This window comes from Zonotrichia leucophrys, chromosome 2, assembly GCF_028769735.1.
Source record: "Zonotrichia leucophrys gambelii isolate GWCS_2022_RI chromosome 2, RI_Zleu_2.0, whole genome shotgun sequence".
NCBI classification, from domain to species: Eukaryota; Metazoa; Chordata; class Aves; order Passeriformes; family Passerellidae; genus Zonotrichia; species Zonotrichia leucophrys.
Window position 1 is genome coordinate 59,154,176 of NC_088171.1, and position 21,248 is coordinate 59,175,423.

Sequence of the window (21,248 nt, forward strand, 5' to 3'; positions counted from 1 at the left end):
TCAGCTTGTGTTGAGTAACCCTGGTGTACAACACTTTCAACAAGAGTCTGTTCCCCGTGCTCTGCCATGGGGTCATGCTTGGCAGCAAAAAGCCACAGTCCTTTCTTTAGGCTGGACTAAGAGATTTCTCTCAAACCTTGTATCTGCTGTAGCCCACTCCATCTTGGTGGCTGTTTCACCTCCCTCACACCACTGCATCTCTTGAACGCGCAGCCCCCAAACTGACAGAATATTGTGGCTGTGGTCTCCCAGCAGGTGAATGGAGGGGGAATGACTTGCTGGCCCTACTCTGTGCTCATACCTAGGCACCCTGCCCACTCAGCCAACCTTTCCTCCAGACCCCTTTCCTGCAAAGCAGTGCCAGCCAGCCCCTTACACCTGCCCAGCTTGCCATTCTGAACTTCAGCAAGGTCCTGTTGCCCCACTTCTCCAGCCTGTCCTCCAGCACACCAACCTCTCCCCCCAGTCTGACAGTATGTGCAAGTCTACACTGATTAAAGCCTTAATTGGAATGATTTCTTGATCTTAATGAAGGCTGTAATAGAAGCATTTCTCCCTCATTAGCTGAGGTATTTTGCTAACCTGGCAATGCTTCAGTTTCTGCATTTCTGGTAAAAGGTTCCCATTACAATTCAACCTAAATCTTCCCTGCAGAGTACCTATGTTTTGGTATACAACCACCTTAAATTTAATACAGATGTCCTGTTTTCTGACTACCAATTTCTTCTTCTGGATGTGCCTGGTAACTAGAATTCCTCACCTATTTCCAGGTCTTTAAATAAAATAAACTATTTTCATCAAAACAGCTAACATTAAATAATTGAAATTGTCACAATATAAATACCTGGGTGATGTTACCTGCACTGGTTTGCACAGCTTTGTGTGGGCTTGTGCTAAGAGTAACAAGTGAGCAGTTGTAGCCTACAAATACTGCCATTTTTTTTTAGTACAGAATGGCTTATTCTAAGAACATTTAAGTTAAAAAGGCAACAAATCTTACTGTTTTAATATTAAAATAAATACGTTTTCATTCATTGAAAACATTTGTGATTGGATAAGTTCACTCTACAGAATACAGTTTTTTATCCAAAACAGTGGCTTTGCCTTCTCTGAAACTAACAGTTCTTTTTCAGCTCCAGGAAATAGTGTCCCACTTAGATGAACAAACCCAGCTTTCTATTTTTTTCCTGGGACAATAGTTAAATTTTTTTTCAAGATTCTGTTATGACATGATACAAATACATTTGTTTTCCTTAAACATTTTTTGTCAGGGTGACTCTAGACTGGAAAGTGTCGGAGTCAGTGCTATGCTGTTCTACCTTAGTCTTCCTCAAACACATCCTCATTTCAGTGCTGCACAGGTACAGTGAATAAGTAGGTTAATGATTTATTCATTAATGTGATTCAGCATGGAGATAGGAAGATATCTCTCTCTGTACTGTTAAATACATCTTTGTGGGTTGTCTTTCTGCATTTCTGAAAATTACTGCATACCTTGTGCAAAAGGCATCAGAATGAATAGATACCTAAATTACTTCAGAATATTGACAGACATTCATGTCTTTCACTGTGTAAGAAGTTCCAATGACAAGAGGAATTCATGTGTCTCAATTTGAATCAGGAAAGTGTGCAACAACAGGAAGACAACATCACTTGCATCCATAGCACACGGAAGCAGTGCTGCCTCATAAATACTGAGAGCACAGAGTCAGCCATCCATCAGGGAGGGGGCTGGCATGTGCATGAGACAGATATAAAATCCAGAACAGAATCCTGATATGTAGTATCATTTTCTATTACGAAGTGATTGACTATAGCTTACTGCTGTGTTTGTGGTGAGTGTGTGTGAGGGGTGTGCTCCAAGCCACACTGGGAAGCTGTAGCAGGTTTAAAAGCAGAGGTACGTAAACTGACACCAGCAAGCATCCTCAGCTAGGTCATCATAGCTGAGGGGCAGGAGTCGTGGCCAGCAACACTTCAAGCCACACACGTTTCCCTATGAATGGACAGCCTCGGTTTACACACCTGGGGTGAGATAGCACTGCCCCCTTGTATATTGCACTCAGCTGGAACAGAGGCAGTAAGATGCAGTTTTTGTTTTGTAAAAGTGGTCACGTTCTTTGTCTCTTGGCAAAAAAAAAAAATAAATCCAAGGTATATTGAATATGTTTTTTAAAAAGTACACTTTCAAATCCAAGAAAATGCAGGTACACTAAATGCGTAAACACCATTACTCGCCCACCACTCAAAACTAAATGGAAATGCATAAACCACAGAAAAACTTAATTAAGTGTCTTTACTCCCAATTCTTCATCACTGTTTTCTACCCCAGCCTCTGTCATCAGGTCAGCAACATGCTTCTCAAGGTCATTGATGCGCTCGCCCATTTCTTCCAGTAAAAAGTTAAAGATAACTTCTATAAATAAGAGTTCTACATTTTTACAAGTCTTTTCTTCTGTAAGAAGAACAAGCAGCTTTCTTCCAGATGTGTCAGTCTTTTACTTGTTCATGCTTAACGTAAGATGAAGCATGCACAAGGTGGTATTGTTAGAATACAATCCCTCATTCTCTTACAACAGATAAGCATTCAAATTCTTAGTATCAAAAGCCTTTGCAAATACTCATGAGTGAACTGTGTGACTGTTTTCTTTCTGAGGAACTCTTTTAGGTGATACCATACAGGTAACCTACAGAATTAGAATATGAGTGCTACTCAAACATTATTCAGGAAGTAGCCGCTTATTGCAAGGTCACGTTTCGGAAAAAAAATAAATTAATAAATGCTTCAGAAAGCACAGGTAGTTTCTGTAAGCACATGTAATAAGAAAGCTCAGAGGCCCTTCAGGTCTGATTTTCTTCTTTTGAGGGCTCACCTTGTCATGCTCAGGCCAACAGCTGCTTTTAAACCGTGGCTCGTTTGAGTTGCATTTTTGGAGAAGGATGCTTTTTTAAATGCACCTTCAGAATCTTTACACATAATTCGATGTTTATTTTACTTGAAAGCCAGAATTGCTGCACAGAGACTACCGTGGTACTTGTAGTGAAACACTTTTTAGGGTTCCCTTCTTAGAAAAAGTGATCTATAAAGAGGCTGGGGCGGGGGTAAGTCAGGTGCCTGTACGTCACAGGCGTTTACCCCGGCACACATCCCGGGCTAATTTGATGTTTACGGGAGAAGCCCACCCCGCTGTTAGAAGCAAAGAGCCCGCCCGCACCCATCAGCGCGATCCCGAACCCAGCCGCGGCATCCCACGTTCCAAAGAGGATATTTCTCAGCGTCAGCTTCTCCGTCAGAGCCTCAAAATTCTCCTGCAGCCGGCAGAGCAGATTTTCCGCCTGGGGGGGAAGGGGGAAAATGAACAGCGGGGAAGCAGAAGGCAGGGCCACGGCCGCACGGCACCCCCAGCAGGACTCCCGCCCGGACCCGCTCACCAGCTGCGGCAGCTCCGCGGCTCCCGGCGGCTCCGCGGCCGCCATCGGCTCCGGCTCCGCGGGCGCGGCGGGGCGGGCACGGCGCGCACGGCCCCGCCCGCAGCGCTCCGCGGGCAGCCGGGGGGCCCTTCCCTGCCAGTGCTGTGTTTGCCGGAGAAAGCGTCGTTCCGCGCGGCAGTAACTAAGTAAGGATGCCGAGGTCGTACAATTTTATTTTTTTTAAAGGTTTCCTTCCTTTTCTCCCGTGCAATTAGTTTTGTGTAATGGAGTGGTAAAAATACCGTGGTGGTTGAAGTTCCTTGCACTGCAATGCCGAGCGAGACAACATCAAAGGCATCAGCAAGAGGCGCATGGTGCCTCTTGCAGCACCAGCATCTAGGTCATCCCTGGCTTTTGGCTGCACAGTGTAAAAGAGCTCCCAGTTCATCTATTACAGAGGTGTCTTTCTTCTGGATGCCTGATGTAAATGAAGAGGTTTTCATTTCACTGTGCCTGTATGGTTAGGAGCGTATCACTGTTAGGCAATAAATTACCTTAGTCAATTACTTTGAGTAATTACATATGCTAGATATGCCAAATATGTGTCTTCATGCACAAAAAATTTCTGAGCTGGGAATTACTTCAGTTGCTGTAAGCCTACCACTTAGAATCTTTCGTAATAAATTTAATTGTTCTCCTTCTTGACCTTCCCCACCTCATTTGAGAGGGTGTGTTAATCTCTGAGGTGAAATTCTGGCATCAAAGCAAATCTCCGCATTGCTACCTGCTTCCCATAATTGTAGCTTCTCTGTTCAGCCTTATTTTTTCCCACTCTTGCAGGTAGTCCTTGTTGTAGAAAGAAATATCAAGCGCATTTTGCAAAGCTTGAATGTCCTAACAGTATCACTGCTGTAGAAAGCTTCTAGATAAACAAATTGAACAATATTATGCATGTAGATAGAGTTTGCTTTTGTATGCAGCCACTAGCTTCAACCATACAGCCTTTTTGTTCCATTGCATAAGTAATAAGGAACAATTGGTGCTTCTTACCTGTTTATTTGTTGATAATAAATATTCTTTCCTTTAAGGCTAGGTAGTAGTAGTAGCTAAAACTGTAGTATTTTTGCATTTTTACTTCTGATAACAGCCATAGTCTTCCTGGTTTTTCCTCCTTCCAGAAGAGCTACAAAAGCTTCTCTCTCATGCAGCAGTATTTTCCCCCAGAGGCAGTAGAACTGGCTCTGTCTGCTTGTGCCCAGTTATCTTGAACAAAGCCATAGAGTCATATTCATAGTGAAGAGCTTGCAAGGATAAAGAAGCAGCTGGAAATGCAGAGGAGCAAGCATTATATAGCCAACCAATTCACAGGAATCCCACTACTTCTTTGTAGTGCCACATTTTAGCAATGGCCAGGTTAGGGTTCAACTGAAAACAAGCCTGACTTGATAAAAGGTTTTCTGTAATTAGCTCCTCATTTTTGTGAGGTAGGTCAGTGTGGTCAAAACAGAAAAAAAAAATATAATATCCAGCTGGCACAGCAACGAAGAACAGGCAATTAAAAGTGTGAAAGAGACTGAAAAATATTTGCCATGCATTTCCCCCTTCAAAGGTCTGGTTCTTTTACTTTGTGGGCTCAGCAGATGATGTGAATGGCCCTCTTAGTTCAGATCTGGAGCTGAATGAGGCCAAGAGTGCACAGCTGGGTTTAGGAAATAAAAATAGAAGTGTCTTTAAAGCTAAAAGTAGTCATGGAAAAGTTCCAGACTTCAGAAAACCTAAGAATAGAAGAGACAAATGATAGGACCAAGTAGACTTTGCTTAGCAATGCATTTACTTAGAACTAGCATGCTTGGTTTTGCTCTTCTGCCTTCCAGTCTCTTCCTTCTCAGAGGGCTTAGAAGTTCTGAATTGAGCTGTTGCATACATTTCCAGGGTCTGAAATCTGGGGATGTAAGATGACCCATAGTTTAAAAGCATAGTCCATGTTGGGCATGCACCCATGGGCTAAGGGAAGCTGAGCAAAGACCCTTTGGCTTTGTTTTGTTTCAAAAGCAAAGGGCTAGCTGAGAACCAGTAAACCACCAGTGCCATAGGAGTATTTAATGCAATAAGAATGCTTAATTTACTAAAAGGATAACAATAAGTTCATTTTGGCAGTGAGTACAAAAACAGGTCCTGAGGAGGTTTGAGAAAGGAGCAAAAGAGATTTGACAACAAATTCTTTTTCCATTCCACAATATGCTCTATGCTGCTTTCTTTCAGTAAAAAGCTTAGACTTTAGTCACTTTCAGTCTAAATATGTCTTCTTGGTATGAAGAACATGAAATAAAAATAAAATTAGGGTTACCTCGGGGCTGAGGTGCCATCTGCTTCCATCCTATTTCAGTGTTGCAGACCTGTGGTGTGAACTCTTCACAGTGTGTGCTGAAATGGTATCCAAAGCATGTTTCCCTTGCTCTTTCCTAGGGAAATTCCAGTCCCTCCATTGCTGGAAGGAGAAGTCATAGGAGCAGGAGGGGACATAAAAGCATGTTGAAACATTTACAAGTCCTAAGCTCCAAGTTCACTGCCATGATGTAAAAGGCTGTGGTGTGGTGAGATAGAAGAACTTGTTGTAAAAATGCATTACTCTTGCTGTTTGGATGTTATATAGAGCCTCTTTCCCTCCTCTTTGCTAACAAATAAGATTTTATATACCAGGGCTAAGAAATCCTCTGGTCACATACTCCAAGCATGTCTGGCTCAGGGTTGCCTTGGAATGGAAGTGAGGCCACAGAGAGGACATCTCAAAGAGAAGCTGAATATTACATGTGTGGTAAGAGAGAAAACAGGAATTTGGTCCTGGAAGGAGACAAGAAGGCAAGTGGTCCTGGGCCAGCATGGCAGCTTGTTTGGCAGCAGATCAGAAGGCAGGATGCAAATGACACTGCAAATTTTGTGGGTTTGCTATTTTTTCTTCCTGGCAGAGGCATGGTCAATACTAAAAGTTTTCTCTGAAGAGAAAAGGGCTAGGCACAAGTTAGTGCTTTCAGCACAATCATGGTATTTTTGCTAACAAATTGTTGGGCTGGGTCTTTGAGTCATGCTGTGTTTGGTCCTTCCCTCTCAGGTAGCTTCTCTTGTGTCACTTTGCAGTAATGATTCAGAGGGACACAATGTGCAGAAAAAACCCTCTGGCTTTGCTAGGTCATCACCTTTATATGCAGCATTCCTAAATGGTGCTGATGGTTCTTGTAGCAAACTTTGACATTTACCCAATCTTTTGATTCAGCATGATGCAGTTCACTGAAAGCTTGCTCCACTGGAGTACTTCCTGGTGAAGACATTGCTTTTCTTTCATATGGTAACATCAGTAGACCAACAAGTTGTTATTTGAAAGCATGGAAAGATGTGGTGAGTGAAATGCAAATGCCTCAGGCAGGGGAAAAAGGCATTCGGGTCTGTGGTGTCTGACAGCTGGTGTTCCTTTGAAACACAGTCATTTGAGGTGAATATTAAAAGCCTGGGTGTTTGCTCATGGTTCAAATTTCAGTTTCTGTATCTTTGAAGAGAAAAGGGTAATTCCAGCCGTTGGAAACCTGATCCCTGATGGAGGTGCTCTGCCTTTAATAAAAGTGTTCTGTATAAACTATTATAAAAGTGTTCTTCAATAAAAGTAATAAAAGTTTTGGAACTGCTGCTTACAAATCCCCTTATTGTGAAATATTTCAGCCAGCCCTTTCTGCAAGTATTTACAGAAAGAAAACTTGAAGGGTTAAGGATAATCTTGATCAGATGTTCAGTGCATGCTGTGGGCATCGTGCGCTGCTAAGCAGCTGTAACAGAACACAGGATGTAATTTTCGTTGTAAGCGTATTGCACCGGGATAAATGCAGAGCAGCAGAAAGGTGACTTTGGAGGCTGGTCTGGTGGGTGGTGGTGACGTCCTTTGGCTCTGTGAAGATCTGTGTGTAATTCACGGCTCTGTGAAATCACCCGCCCAGCAGCTGTTGACTGAGTTATTATGTGATCCAGAAATCTCCAGCTATGTTTCCCGGACATGGCTGGTAAGAGATGTTAAAAATAGGTTAGAAACTGTTGTGAAATAGTTGATAGATCGTTAAGCATGTACTGTTAGTTTGGTTATTATATTGTAAAAGGAGTTAAAAGTGTAGTTATAAAAAATACGGTACTCAACGTCCCATAATACACCTAAGTAAAGTGCTCCACCCGCAAGCGAAACGAGCCAGCCCTACAATGGGCTGTAATGTAATGGGCCAATCAAGTGCCTTAAACCTTCATGCAAATGAAGGATCCAAAAAGAAACCAGTCCAAAGGGACTAAAACCAGGATAAAAGGGGGCTTCTGACCCCGCTCCATCTTGTGCCGCTCCATCTGGGACGTCGGGGACATCGCTACATCACTGCTGAGGCAGACCCAGCCGCCGGCCTTGCAGCGTCCTTGACGGGAGCGCTCCTGCTGCTCGGCCCGTGGGCCCCATGCTTTAGGCCTTTCTTTTTCTTATAATAAAAGCCGAAATCAGTTTAGTCCGGGAGCCTGCTCTCGGTTTTATCAAGAAGTGTTGCTTCCCATGCTTTTTTCTGCTCCAGCCTTGTTCCATTGTCTTTGGATAGTGAGGACGAAAGAGTATTCACCACTCAGCTCACCTTCAGAAAGGCGGCAGGAGGGAGCTGGAGGTGTTTGTCCCTGGTGGGAGAGTGAGCAGGGTTTGTTTCTCTGGCCTGGTGGCCTGCTGCTGGCACGCCTGGCACTGCACCTGGGGGCTGTGTTCCAACCACTCCGTGGCCTTGCTTCTCACACGGGCACAGAAGAGCTTTCTGGAAGCAAATACAGTGTGTGACAGGTGAGGCTCTGCTGTGAGGGCAGGATGGGCAGTCCCTGCGGCACAAGGACAGTCAGCTGAGCTCACATGTTCAGATCCCACAGCCTGGTATGGCTATCGTCAGGGACCTTGTGGTCCAGAGCAGAATGTGCGTTTTGTGCACAGATATTAAACATGGCATGTGCTGTCGTGCGTGATGGAAAGAGCATTTTTCTAAAATACTTGATAAAGAGAGCCCGTGCTGAAGAGGCAGGAAGCTGGGCAAAGGAGGGAGTGGTTCATTGGAAAATGCCCATTTTGCATTTCCAGAAGGTGTAAAGCACTGTGGGTAAAATTTCCTGTGACCAAACTGCAGTGATGCTAATGTTTTCTTCCAGCTTCAGACACAGTTTTTCCCAGAGGAGGCAACTGGAGTGTCTCCCTGGTACAGGCAGTTTAAATTCACCTTGAATGAATGGAAAGCACTTAGTATGGTTGCATAAGATGCGAGTTGATTTGGGCAAATATGGACAATAACACTGGAGAACACTGAGTGTAAGACATGCTCCTACAGCAAGGTGTGGGTCAGTGAGCAATGTCAGTAACAAAAAAAAGCCAAGACTGTGGTAATCTGATTCTTTGACTCTTTTTCTTTTTTTTTGGGGGGGGGGGGGAGAAAAAACTTGCCCTTCCTCATCTGAAACAAAGATCTTTTGCAAATATGCTCTTAAGACTGAAACCTTGACTGGCAGTGGCCTGCTTGCTTCTTCTGTGAGACATTTGTGGAAGAGGAGAGGAGCTAAGAATTATGACAGGTATTTTATGCAGCTTGGGTAATGTTGGAAGCCCTCCCACATCAGCTCCATTTAGTGTTCCACATGGTGTTTGCCAGCAGGAGACATTTGGATGCATATTCCAAGCATGCCCAGCAAAAGGCATCTGAAATTACAAGGGCATAGAGGGGCCAGAGGGTGTAAAGGGACACTGACAGCATAGGTAGCACAAGTGTCAGCTGAGCAGAAGAGCGCTTGGGGATTTGGCCTTCCACAACTGGGGAGGATGTGCAGTGGCATGGGTCCCCAAGGCTGCTCCCACTTTTAGGGCTGGCCAGAGTGGCTCAGAGGACACATGAGGATGCTAATTTTCTCTCTGGGATAGATTCTGTATTAAGCAGAAGCAAAACACCTGTAACTGCAGCTCCTTGGGGTTTCAGAAAAGTCAGTCTGCTGTGTTTGTATCTGTCTTGTCTAAATTGTCTTCGACTCAAGTATTACTCTTGCAATAAAAATGGTCTTTGGGATCTTTTTTTTCCCCCCATTCTGCACTCTTTGCTCTTGGTAAGGAGAGCATGAATTTAGTTTTGTTCTGTTTTTAAGTGTACCAGAGATGTTGAGCTTGTCTAACAGAAACAAGCCAAGTGTGTGCTACAGTGTGTAAATGCCACCAGGAGCACTTTGTTCTTGTCCTAGAACAGAGAAAAAACAGTTTGGGTGCTGTAATGTTACTGACTCCAGGTCACCTGGTGGTATTTTGAATCATGATTAAGCTGTAGTTTCTCAGTCATTTTTATTTTCTCTCTTTGCTTCTTATTTACTCCACAGTGGAGAGAAAATGAGTCAGAGTAGACTAGGGATAGTTCTCCTGACACTTTGGACACTGCATTTGCACCCTCACTTGTTCAGCAAAAAAGCCAGCTTGAGGATCTCCCCAGCTGCATTTCATGCCCTGAGGTGGCTCTGGCTAAGATGGAGTCAGCTTTTTTCCAGAGTGGCCCCTATGGTGCTGTGTTTGTGACTAGAACTGCGCTGGCAGCACACCAGTGTTTTAGCCATCACTGAGCTCTGCTTGCACAGCATCAAGGCCACCCCTGTTTCTCACTGTCCTGGGGTCACAAGAGGCTGAGACGGGAAGCAGCCAGGACAGCTGACCGAGGTGATAAGAGGGACATGCTGGACCCACAGCATCACACTCAGCAATAAAAGCAGGCTGCAGGCAGGAAGTTTCTTCCAAAGTACCTGTTGCTCAGAGACTGGCTGGGCACCAGTCTCTTAGTGGGTGGTGGTCAGTGGTTGACTTTGCATCACTTAGTTATGTTCTTTTTATTCACTACAAGACTTTTGTGTCAACCCATAGGTATTTTTCCCATGGCTTCACCCTGTTGATTCTCTTCCTCATCCTGTAGGAAGGAGTGAGTGACCAAGCGGCAGTGGGGGCTTCACTGCTGCCTAGGATCAGCCCTCCACCCTCCTCCTTTCCCACTCACTCCCCAATATCAGCAGCTTCTTGTGGAACACAACTGATCCTGTAATTAAGTGAGTATTTTGCCCCAGGGAGGAGTGAAGTGCATGAGAGAGGAAGATGGTACAGAGCTCTTTCTCCATCATGTCAAGAAAGGTCCAACAAAAACCAGCTTAATAAAATAGCCATTTTAGTTAGATGGAATAAAAAGAGGAATCTGTCCCTTCTGATGCTGAGCACCATGCATTGGATCAGTGATGAATGGACTCTGCATGGTACTTTCCCATGGCACACTACGCAGATCTCATCTGTGGAGACATTCCTCTATCTTAAGAGAAAGCAGCCCTGCTCCTGAAGGTTGTTAAGGTGAGAACTTCTGGCTGCATTGTTGGACATAGGCAAGGATATGCAAGTGGATTGGGAGCTGTCTATGGACTCCTCTGATGCAGCCAACTGCTGAGGTGACCTTGATGCCATGGGACACACCAAAGGCATCCCAAGAGCAGGCAGGGAAGAAATAATTGCAGCCAGCTGGACCTGTTTGACAGAAGAGCAGGCTGTGGGTTAAGCAGTCCTTGGTCAACTTCTTACCTGAGTAAGCAGCTACACAGGTAAAAAGTTGAACCAGGACTGCTATTTGTTTATTTCTCCACTCTGAACTTTGCCCATTGTTTACAAAGCTGAAATGGTTTGAAGACGGGTTCATGTATCTCTGCCAGCTGTCAGGCTGATTCCTGCTCTGGCATGTTTGCTTTAGGGCTTTTTCTCCACTTGTCTGTGGAGATGGCAGCAGTCCAAGTACAGAGAGGTGTCTAATCGTCAACCTCCATGGTCGTGGTTCCCACTCCCCAGTGCAAAGGGATGGGCTTGTAGGCTTGGGCATGTTCCATGCTCCTCATTGGAAGTGCAGAGGGTGTTCCTCTGCAGGCCGGTGGGTGTTCCACTCATGCTGATATTCACTGTTCTGTTTGCAAAGACCAGCTCAGAAGGAGAAAGGAAGAGTGGTGAAAATGTGCAATGCACAAAAATGTATCTCCTGTTAAGGCTAGCTTGATTCTGCCCATCAGTTGCCAAAACAGGGGCTCACCAGTGCTAGGAGGGGCCAGGAGGCAGCTTCTGCCACCAGCTGCAGCAGGATTGCTTTAAAAAAAATAAAAAAATGGAGGACAGCTGATTTAGTGATAATACATTATGGTAGGAATGGCCAATTTCAAGACACTTAAGACCCATTTACTTGTTTTATGAACAGTACAGTGAATATTTCTTTTTAATGTCCCCATGGCTGTAGTTGCAGAATGAGATATATAATGTGATAATTGAAGGGAATTTGGCTACCACAGGCATTCACTTTATTCTTTTACTGTGCAATGTGTTCAAGAAGTAACTTAGAGCTTATCTACACTCTGGCAGGGTCTTGCAGGGACTTCATATGCTTGCTTCTGTGCAACAGCATTTCTCTAATGTGGAATATAAAATAATTTTATTACTCATCTTTTAAAATCAATTGACAGAACAACAGACTGATTGGGAGACTTGCAGCAATCTGGTATTTTTGCTGCTGCAGTAACTACAAGTCAAGTACTAACAGCTGTCCTCCTCCTCCTCCTGTAAAAAACTGCAAAGAGATGGCTAAGGCTTGTCATGGAACTGGTCTTTTGGGTGGTTCATTCCTGTGTCCTGTTGGTCCTAGTGTCGTCCTGGTAGGATTGCTGTCTGGCAGCGAAGCAGTACTGTTTCTACGGTAAGCTCTGCTTTTACATCAAGAGGACGATCCTTCTGAGCTCCCTCTCAGTTACTATCTCCCAGAGACAGAAATCTGCTTTCATATGAAGCCTCCCAAGGCTCATTCTCTACTTGCACTCAGACCTGCAGGTTGCGGAACTTTTCCTTGATGATGCAAGACTCTCTCCAATCACCTGTTATCACCTCAGGTTTATTTCTTCCAGCACACTCTCCTCCTGGAGTCTTGCTGGGTTTGCTGTGGTTGGGTGCTCCTGTGCCAGACAGGATGCTACGCTGGAGGCAGCAAGCACCTCAGGACGGCACCACTACAAAAACCGCCTGAGCCTGGCTTTTTAGATATCCTGAGACCTGAAGGGTCCCTTCCTGATGCTGGCAGCTGCTCAGCCTGAGTTCAGCCAGCCTGTCATTCCTCCTCCTACTCAGTGTCTGGTGTCACTGGTCAGTTTAGCTTACATCTGTGCATTAACTCCTGAGCAACTAGGATGATTTTAGTGACTGGAATTGAATTGTGTTCACACAGCAACGTGCTGTAATTTGCAGTTTTTACCCATACAGTTTCAAGTAAGGGAAAACAACCTAAGTTTAGGCAGTTGTCTGTTTCCAGTTGAGTACTTTAGAATCTGAATATTGTGCACAATTTGTTATTGAATAGACTTAAGAGCATCCTGGAACAATTCTGGAAGCTAACCTGGAGATCTGGTGGCAGCTTGGGTAGTTTCTTCTACTTAGGTAACCATTACTTCAAAATACATGTTTTCTCAAGACAATTTCTTCATGATTTCTCAAAATACTTGTATTTACACGAATAAAGATTGGCTTTCTAATCTGGGCTACTCCTGTTTTCAACTTGAAAGTTTGTTTAGACCATTGTGCTTAAGGAAAAAAAATGTGCTAAGGGCTCCAAGGAAAGCATGTAAAGAAGTTGGCATAACTGCCTGATGATAATGTGCAAGTGATACATGAAATATGAGCCATTAAATAATAAAATGTTTTAAATAATGCAGTTTATACATAATTTGATTGTTATAGTGTCTCTGCATGAGTCAGACGCGATGACATCAGGAACTTCAGGATCCCCATCCAAAAATCAGAGTTCAGAACATCCGCTATGTATTTGTAACTTCAGCAATCAAACTATCAACTCTGTGTAATGAAATAGAGCTTTGTTCAAGTAGCAGAGCTGCTACTTCCTTGTAGGAAAGCTAAGTCTCAATGTTATCACTGGTCACCTGATCTACATAGGAGGCTGTTTTGGATATTTGTGAGACGGTACTCCAAGAATGTCTTTGACAAATACATTCTGTGGTAATGTGCAGGTTCATGTGCTGCACATATGCGGCAAGAATTGCCCAGTGGAAGAAATGCTTGCAGTTGAGCAAGGTGCTGCTATGCAGGAAGTAAACAAAAGGCTTCTGAAATCCTGAAACAGACATTTCTATTTTTAATTCAGCTCCTTTTCCCCTTTAACATTCACAAAAAAAAACTTTTGCAGTTTCTGCTCTAGGACACAAAATCATACATCACTCAGATGCAGGAAAACCCATCTGATTTCCTACCTGTTGGATGAGCAGCAGAGGATGAGCAGCCTTCCTGCTACTAACAAGGTAGAAGAAAGCATTAGCAGCATTATGGGGAGCCCAAGGAACAAGCTTTGAGGAGAGCTCTGCAGCCACTTGGACGCATGGTGATGATTCATTCTTTTAAGTGTGGCTGAAGGAGGTGTGTGCAGTGTGCATGCTGTCATTCTCCACACAACACCTGTGTACAGCACTTGTCCTCTCCTGGCCCAGTGCAAGCAGCAGCAGAGGCTCCCTGGTCACTTTGGATCTGCCCTACTTTGGGTAGAAGTTACACACTTTCCCTCCCCAGCCACTGCAATTCAGAGAGCCACAGAAATCACAGAATCATAGAGTGGTTTGGGTTGGAGGGGACCTTAAAGACCATCTAGTTCCAATCTCGCTGCCATGGACACCTTTCATTAGGCCACGTTGCTCTGAGCCCCAATCCAGCCTGGCCTGGAACATCTGCAGGGATGGAACAGACACAGCTTCTCTGGGCAGCCTGTTCCAGTGCCTCACCACCCTCAAAGTAAAGACTTTCTTCCTAGTATCTAATCTAAATCTACTCCCTTTCAGTTTAAAGCCATTCCCCCTTGTCCACGAGGCACGACGGAATTTTCCGTAACTCCTGGGCAGCAGGACCCGGGGCGGTGGTCCAGCGCAGCCTGAGGAGGAGAAGGCGCCCAGGTGGGCCCGGGGGAGCCGAGCCCCCTCCGGAGCCAGGCTCCCACGATAGCCCGGTGCTGCCCGCCGTGTCCTGGTACCGCGGGGGCAGGGGAGGCGGGCCCGGGCCCGGTGCCGCCGCTCCCCGCCGGAGGAAGGGGCGGCCCCGGCGCTCATTGGCGGAGGCGGGGCCGCTCCCGGTGCGTCACGGGCCGCCTCGGCCGCCGCTGCCCGCCCGCCCACGGAGCGGCGCCGGGGGATGGAGGCGGCGGTGGCCGGACCTCGGGGAGCAGGTGCGGGGCGGGTGGTCGTGCCTGCCCGCGGGGCGGGGAGAGCACGGGTGGACGACGGAGGCGGAGGAGCCCCCTCGGAGACACTGTCCGGGGGCCGGCCGGGGGTGGCGGCGGAGCCGGGTATCCGCGCCCTGCCCGGCCGCTCTTAGCGATGGAGCGGCGCGGCTGCCGTGCCGGGGCCGGGCTTCCCCTGTGGAGCGCCGGGCTGGGGCGGGGGCTGGGGCTGGGGTTGAGGCTGGAGCGGGGGCGGCCCCGACCCGCCCGCGGCAGGGCGGTGGTCCGGGCTCGCCGGCGCCCGGCTGGCAGCGGCCGGAGCCGCCCTCGGCAGTGCCAGGCTCACGCCCCATCCCTTTCCCCAGGTCCGGGCCCCGCGGGAGAGGGCGCAGTCATGGTGCCGCATCCCGGGCAGGAGCCCGCCCGTGGCTAGAGCCGGCCCCGGCCGGAGAGCTGCGGCGGGGCACCCTCAGCCTGAGGGCATCCCTCAGCCTGAGCGCCTCCCCGCGCGCCCCCGGCATGGAGCCGGGCGGCCTGGAGTGGCTGCTGGTGCCCATGCGGCAGCTGGTGTCCTGGGGCGCCGCGGGGGCCATGGTGTTCGGCGGCGTCGTGCCCTACATCCCCCAGTACCGGGACATTCGGCGCACCCAGAACGCCGAGGGCTTCTCCACCTACGTCTGCCTGGTGCTGCTGGTCGCAAACATTCTGCGCATACTTTTTTGGTAAGTTGGCTGTGTTTCTGCTCAGTTCTGAAGGTTCCTGATTGTTTGCCAGGTGTAAAGCTTCGATTGGAATGTTTGAAGAAATAAAGTTTTACGTGCATTTTCTCTTCTCTTGAAGTTCTAAATGCTGTCTTTCCATCAGTGTGTGTCTATTAAGTCGAATGAACTGGGCTGGGGAGCATGGTTTGTTTCCCTTGCCAGATCTGATTATCAGCACTCTGATTTCCAAGATGAAACTTTTTAACTTGTTGGTGAAGAGGTTTTTGCTAAGTCAGATTTTTTTTTGCCGACTGTATTTTGCATTTCTCATATTCCACTATCTCCATTTTCAGAGAGAAAGTCTCGGTATCACACACTTATTTGAATGTCTACTTGGCATTAGCGTCACTGGAACACTTGCCATATATTCTTGCATTTTCCCAGGATGCTAGCTGGCTTCAGAGGGGGTTCACTTGTAGATCTTCATGCACAACTACAGATGAAAATTTTCTTTCTTGGATAAGCAAGGAAAAGGTGTGCTGCCTTTCAAAAGCAAATTTCTTTTGCTTTCAACACCAGTTTCAATACTTAAGAGCAAGTTTGTTTCCATATTTTAGTCTTGTGCTGCCGGACAAAGAAAATGTTATTACAGCATGATTTCTGTGAATCAATGTTATAAATATCTTGCTCATTGTTTCTGATTATACAGGTGCTACACCACTGAGAATGTACTTGGGAAACCAAACATGAAATGGTCTGGGCATTTACTGCAACTAAGGACAGTTATTCTATGATTCTGTTTTGACTACAAAGTAGTGCTTTTTAATCCATAAAGAACTGATAGGTAACAAGGCTGCATCCGTTTGTTGGTTTTCGGTTTCTTTTTAAAGAAACCTCCTATGACTCTGTATAATGGCTTCCTGGTTTCTGCTACAGCAAAATACAGCATGTAAGTGCTGTGCTGGAATGGAAAACAGGAGACCCTTTCTTGGCACCACAAGCTGGCAGTCAAACAGAGGAGTCATCGCTGGAACTGAGCTACTTGTTGCGTTGGAACTGTGTTTTCCTGGGGAGAAGTATATGGAGAAAGCAGAGAGCAGGAGGGGAGCAGAGGAACTGGCAGGAGAAGGAGAAGCAAAGAGCCTGAGCTGACAGTGATAGAAAGAGAAATAGTCTAATTTTTGGTTGTACTGGAGACAGTCAAAATATAGAAATGGCTTACACCTGAATGGAGATGCTGGCAGTTTCTAGGTAACTCAGGTGAGTGCATCTCTTTAGTGAGACTCAGACTATGGAAAAACTGAAAGATCTTTAATTTGAATTGATTTTAAGTACATCTAGTTAAGAGATGTCTGAAAGTATAAATACTGCAAGTAGTGAAAAGTTATAATTTATATCTATTTTGAAAGGTTTGTCAATACCTCAAAAGAGAGAATGCAGTTATATTGGTAGGAGTAGGTATGAATAGATGAACCACAGGATAGTATCACTCCCTGACATGTGTAAGCACTGTGTAACTTCTGGTCACCTTGGAGCTTAGCATGGAATGGCTTCACTTGGGACCCTGCAGAAACCCTTCTGTCTGTACTTGCAATGAATTGTCACTCTCTGGTTCTGCTGAACTAAAAGACAAAAGAGTACTTGCATAATGATAATTCAGTGTTCCCAGGAGAGAATATTTTGCTTGTCTGCCTAAAAGATTAGGTGTCCCTGGTAGTTAGTTATAAGCACCAGTAAGTCATGAAAACGGCATTGAGGGTGGATGATATCCTTGGGTATCTGGATGATTTAAGGAAGATCACAGAGCAAGAGCCTGTGATTCCTGTGAACATTGTGAAAATGCACCCATGGAGCATCTTGGCAATTCAATTTTTGCGTTATTTGGTTAATGTCACCTATGGCCGATGCATTATCTGGGACACAATGCTCTCAATAATGACATAAACAGCAGAATGATTTTAATTGTATATGTAATATTCTTTGGAGGAAATTAGAAAGTTTTTATTTGTTTTAAATTTATTAAATAATTTAATCCATTCTGGTGCCAGGACAGAATTGTTCCTACAAGTAATTTTGTTCCGTATATAATCTTTTTCCCCAAGTACTACTTGATGTCTCCTTCCCTTTAGCAAACCCAGTATTAATCCAAGTCTCTCTTCTGAAAACTCTACTGCCATAAAGCTTCTGATTTCATTTCGTTTCAGTTCATTACCTGTGATTATTAAGCATGTGGTTTGAGCCAGAGTAATTTTTTGTGACTTCCTCTCCTCCCTGATCCAAAAAGAAGTACTTAAATTGTTAGGCCTCAAAAACTTTCAAGTTTTAATAGTGTTGCTTTTCAGGCCTTAATTTTTTCCTAGGATGAATGATGTTTTTGTTGTTTTTTGCTTGTTTGTTTTGTTTTAAGGTCAGAGACACTTCTGTAACTTGTGTCTGTTGTTACTTCCAGGTTTTCCCTGACATTTCATGTATTGAATTTGTGGCTCACAAGGACAGACTGTTCCTGCCTGTTATGCCTTTTATGCCTCTGTATACTTGCTCTTGGGTAGTGCTGGTGTTTCTGTATTTGTGTTACTCATAACAGACCCAGTCCTCCCACCTTTCCCTTATGGCTTTATTACTCTTCCTTCTTCTCAGCTATGGGGACAATTCCCTCACATTCTCTTTGTGGAATAATGGATTCCACAGGTTCCTATAACTGTACTTGGTTATTTCAGAGGTTATCCTTTATTGGTTTAATGCCTGGTTTTGTTGTGGTTTAAGTTTGACCTTTCATCTCCCCTCCAAATAGAGTATTTGCTTCCTAATCTTCTTGCAATGTTTTACATGTCAATAGAGTTTCAGCTGGTGAATTGCACTGTGACAGTAGCCAATGAACAAAGTACTACTGGGATCAAGGATAACAGTCCTGTTTCCAGTTGCCTGTTCTCACCAATTCTGTTTCTCTGGTTAGACTGTCTTTAGTGGTAAGTCATCTTTTGAAGTCAAGAGGACTCAGTGCAATGCCTCTCTTCCTTGTGATTGTTACATCTAATCACTTAATTTCAAGGTGTTCCCAAAGAACTTTTAGTTTGCTAGTGATGACAATAGCACAGTATCAATTTTTCATGCTTCTCTTTCACACAATGTTTAAAAATTTCATCTTTAAGGAGCTGTTTCTGCTTCAGTTATGTGTGTTTGGCCTTGCTGTGTTCCAGCAATGTGCCAAAACTTTGTGTGAAAGGATTGGTCTGGAAGAATGAAAACAGAGTATGGATAGCAATGGGCATGATTCTACTTCACTTGATTTATGCATGTATGGCTTTTGTTTGGGAAAAAGAAACTAGAAGTTTGGTTATGTTTAAGTCTTTTGCCCTTTTAAAGAGGATTTAAAAAAAAAAATTGGAAGGTAGACAGTTTGTGCTTATAACATCATGCAAGGGAGTCTCTGTTTACCAGTGCGAAGAGCAGATTTTGTGCTGTAGTAGATTTTATACCAATTTAACTTTATTTGAAGTAGTAATCTATTGTTACAATTTTATCTAACACATCAAAGCAATATTTATTTTGGGGTGCCAGTATAGTTGCTGGATATGATCTATGGCTGCATCAGCTGCCTGCCCCTTTGTTTTGTCCTGCCATTGTCAGTACTGCTTATCCTGTTTGTCTTCTCCAGCCCCACAGGCCATTGTTTCTCTGGACTGGTCAACTTGGGGAAAGTTTGCACTGTGAATAGACATCGAGAGACAGTGCAGAACTGCAGGCCTTTGTAATTCTGGTGCATATGAAAGTGTATGGCCTGCTCAAAAAAAAAAAACCTGAGAGCAATTTTCTTCCCTCTCCGTTTTTAATTAAACACTTCATTACCATTTTTGATAGCTTGTGCCTTATGTCTTATTATACATTCTTGAGTTAGCTCCGTGTTCTTGCTCAAGGGATACCTGAGCTCTGAGGTGATTAATTATCTGTTTAAGCTGTCCCAGGGTGTTTGGAACTTGTGGGATGGCTCCAGAGTTCCCTGTGGCACTAGACCAAGGCACACACATCTTCTGGTTCCTGTGGCTGCCAGCTGAGTAGCTTTGCATTGTCATGATGGAGAACAGCAATGAGAAGGCGGGTGAGAGTTGTGTAATCAGTAGGGGGTGGAGGATGCAGGAAAACTTACTTGTGAGTTCTCCCTCTCCCTCTCTACCCCCTCTCTCTCTTCACCCTTTCTTTTTTGAAACAGAGCTTATAAAGAGATAAATTACAGTTTCTTCTAATATTAAAATGAGAATAAATAACTAGAGGAAAAGGCACTATAGATTTCTTAGAAATCAGCATGGACATTTTTATATATATCTTGACTAAGTGCAGCCAAAAGTACTTATGTTGCCTGCTATCCCCAGAACTTTTTTTGGATTTTTTTTTTTCAGTTTTACATTTTGTAAAACGGATGTCAGTATATAATAGGGTTTGTATATTTTCCAACAAGACAATGTTCTTTCCAAAGGTTTTGAGCTGCAATTCCAAGGGACACTGTCCTAAAACTCACACAGCAGTGCCACAGAAATCCAAAAACAAGAAAATAAAACCATCCAGTTTTGGAGTTGTTCTCACAAAATAGTTGCTGTAAGGCAAACCGTGGGAACAAGTTCTGGCAGCCAGGGACAGGATGGAGACTATGGACTGTGTTATTTTTGATCAAAGGTAACCCTCTACCCATTGCACATCAGTTGACCTGAAACAAAAGGTCTTCTTAAAACAGCGATATCAATAGAGCTCAGAGCTCTCTGTGCTGGTGTCAATGGAATAATTAGAGACTCAGGTATGGAGCTGGAGGTCATTTGCAGAGAAATGGTGAACTTGCCCTTGTCAGGGGTAGACTCCTAGGTATTCACTGTGCTGTAACATCTGCAGTGCTACCTGTGGACCAGGTCCCTTCTGTCTTGTGTTGCTCTGGCTTTGGAACGCAAAGCAGTGAAGTCTGAAAGACTTTCTGAGAGAAAGAGAAACTTGTGCTTTTAAGGCTTCTGTTACTAAAATGGATCTTGCCACTTTTTACCATGTGTGGCATGTGGGATGGTGCTACAAATCAAGCTGATAGAATGACTACGACTTTGAAAGACTGCCTTACGTATGGCCTGGTGGTGGAATCTTGCTCAGATATTGAGACTAAAAGTGTTATGCAATTTCTCCTCCTTTGTGTAAGTGCCACAGAGCAGGGATAAGATGCGCTACTTTTTTGTGCAGAAAGTCAAGTGGAATGTTGTATGCACTAGTGAGGAGTTTCATTTGTGATGATGCATTAAGTCTTGGAAGTTTACATGTCAAGAGGAACCTTGTATCAAAAGATCCTGTTGCAAAACTAGTTTGTTTCTTCTTCCTGCTTAAATCCTACAGGTTAAATTCTGTGATGATGTGGGATGTCTTTCAGGACAGCTGCTGTGCTGCTACCCTGGGCTATCTGTTGTGATCCTGGTAGTGTGTGGTGTATCCTGAGTGCTTCCCATGTTGCTTAGACTCTGTAACTTCCCAGAGAGCTGAAAAGCAGACAGCAGATGAAAGCTGGAACAGCATCCACGAGTGTAGGAGGAAACAGAGTGATCTGGCTGCACCAAAAGCCGTCAGTTTCTTTTCAAAGATGTCTTAGGAAAAGCGATAAGCAAACCTTTATGTTTGGTCTAGCTTAGGCTTCCTTTTCACAATTGGCATTTGCTGTTTTGAGTAGGCCCAGGACTGGAATAGCAGGATTATTGCAGAATTGAATTGTACCAATGGAATTATATAGTTTTCTCAATAACTAGTTAGTCTCTGCTCTGCCTTGAACGTGCACTTCTCTTGTCTTCATCAGCTTGAACATACATTAGTCATTTGAAGGCTGTGG

General features: G+C 44.7%; 2 protein-coding genes across 4 annotated transcripts in view; one reads left to right on the forward strand and one right to left on the reverse strand.

Moving 5' to 3' along the window:
* Positions 1-1,002: 1,002 nt before the first annotated feature.
* Positions 1,003-3,623, reverse strand: HSBP1L1 (heat shock factor binding protein 1 like 1). Its single transcript, XM_064705140.1, is given in 5 exon segments — positions 1,003-2,051; positions 2,054-2,066; positions 2,301-2,395; positions 3,270-3,336; positions 3,433-3,623. Coding segments are annotated over 5 exon segments (294 nt in total). The 5' UTR covers positions 3,478-3,623; the 3' UTR covers positions 1,003-1,977.
* Positions 3,624-14,625: 11,002 nt separating this feature from the next.
* SLC66A2 (solute carrier family 66 member 2) overlaps positions 14,626-21,248 on the forward strand; it is a 66,452-nt gene continuing 59,829 nt past the window's right edge. For all 3 annotated transcript variants that reach the window (XR_010439154.1, XM_064705141.1, XM_064705142.1), the window contains exons 1-2: positions 14,626-14,708; positions 15,068-15,424. Coding sequence is in view for 2 of the 3 variants with exons in the window: in XM_064705141.1 (XP_064561211.1) it covers positions 15,222-15,424 (203 nt within the window). In the remaining variant the exon portion in view is untranslated. The remainder of the gene's footprint in view (positions 14,709-15,067; positions 15,425-21,248) is intronic.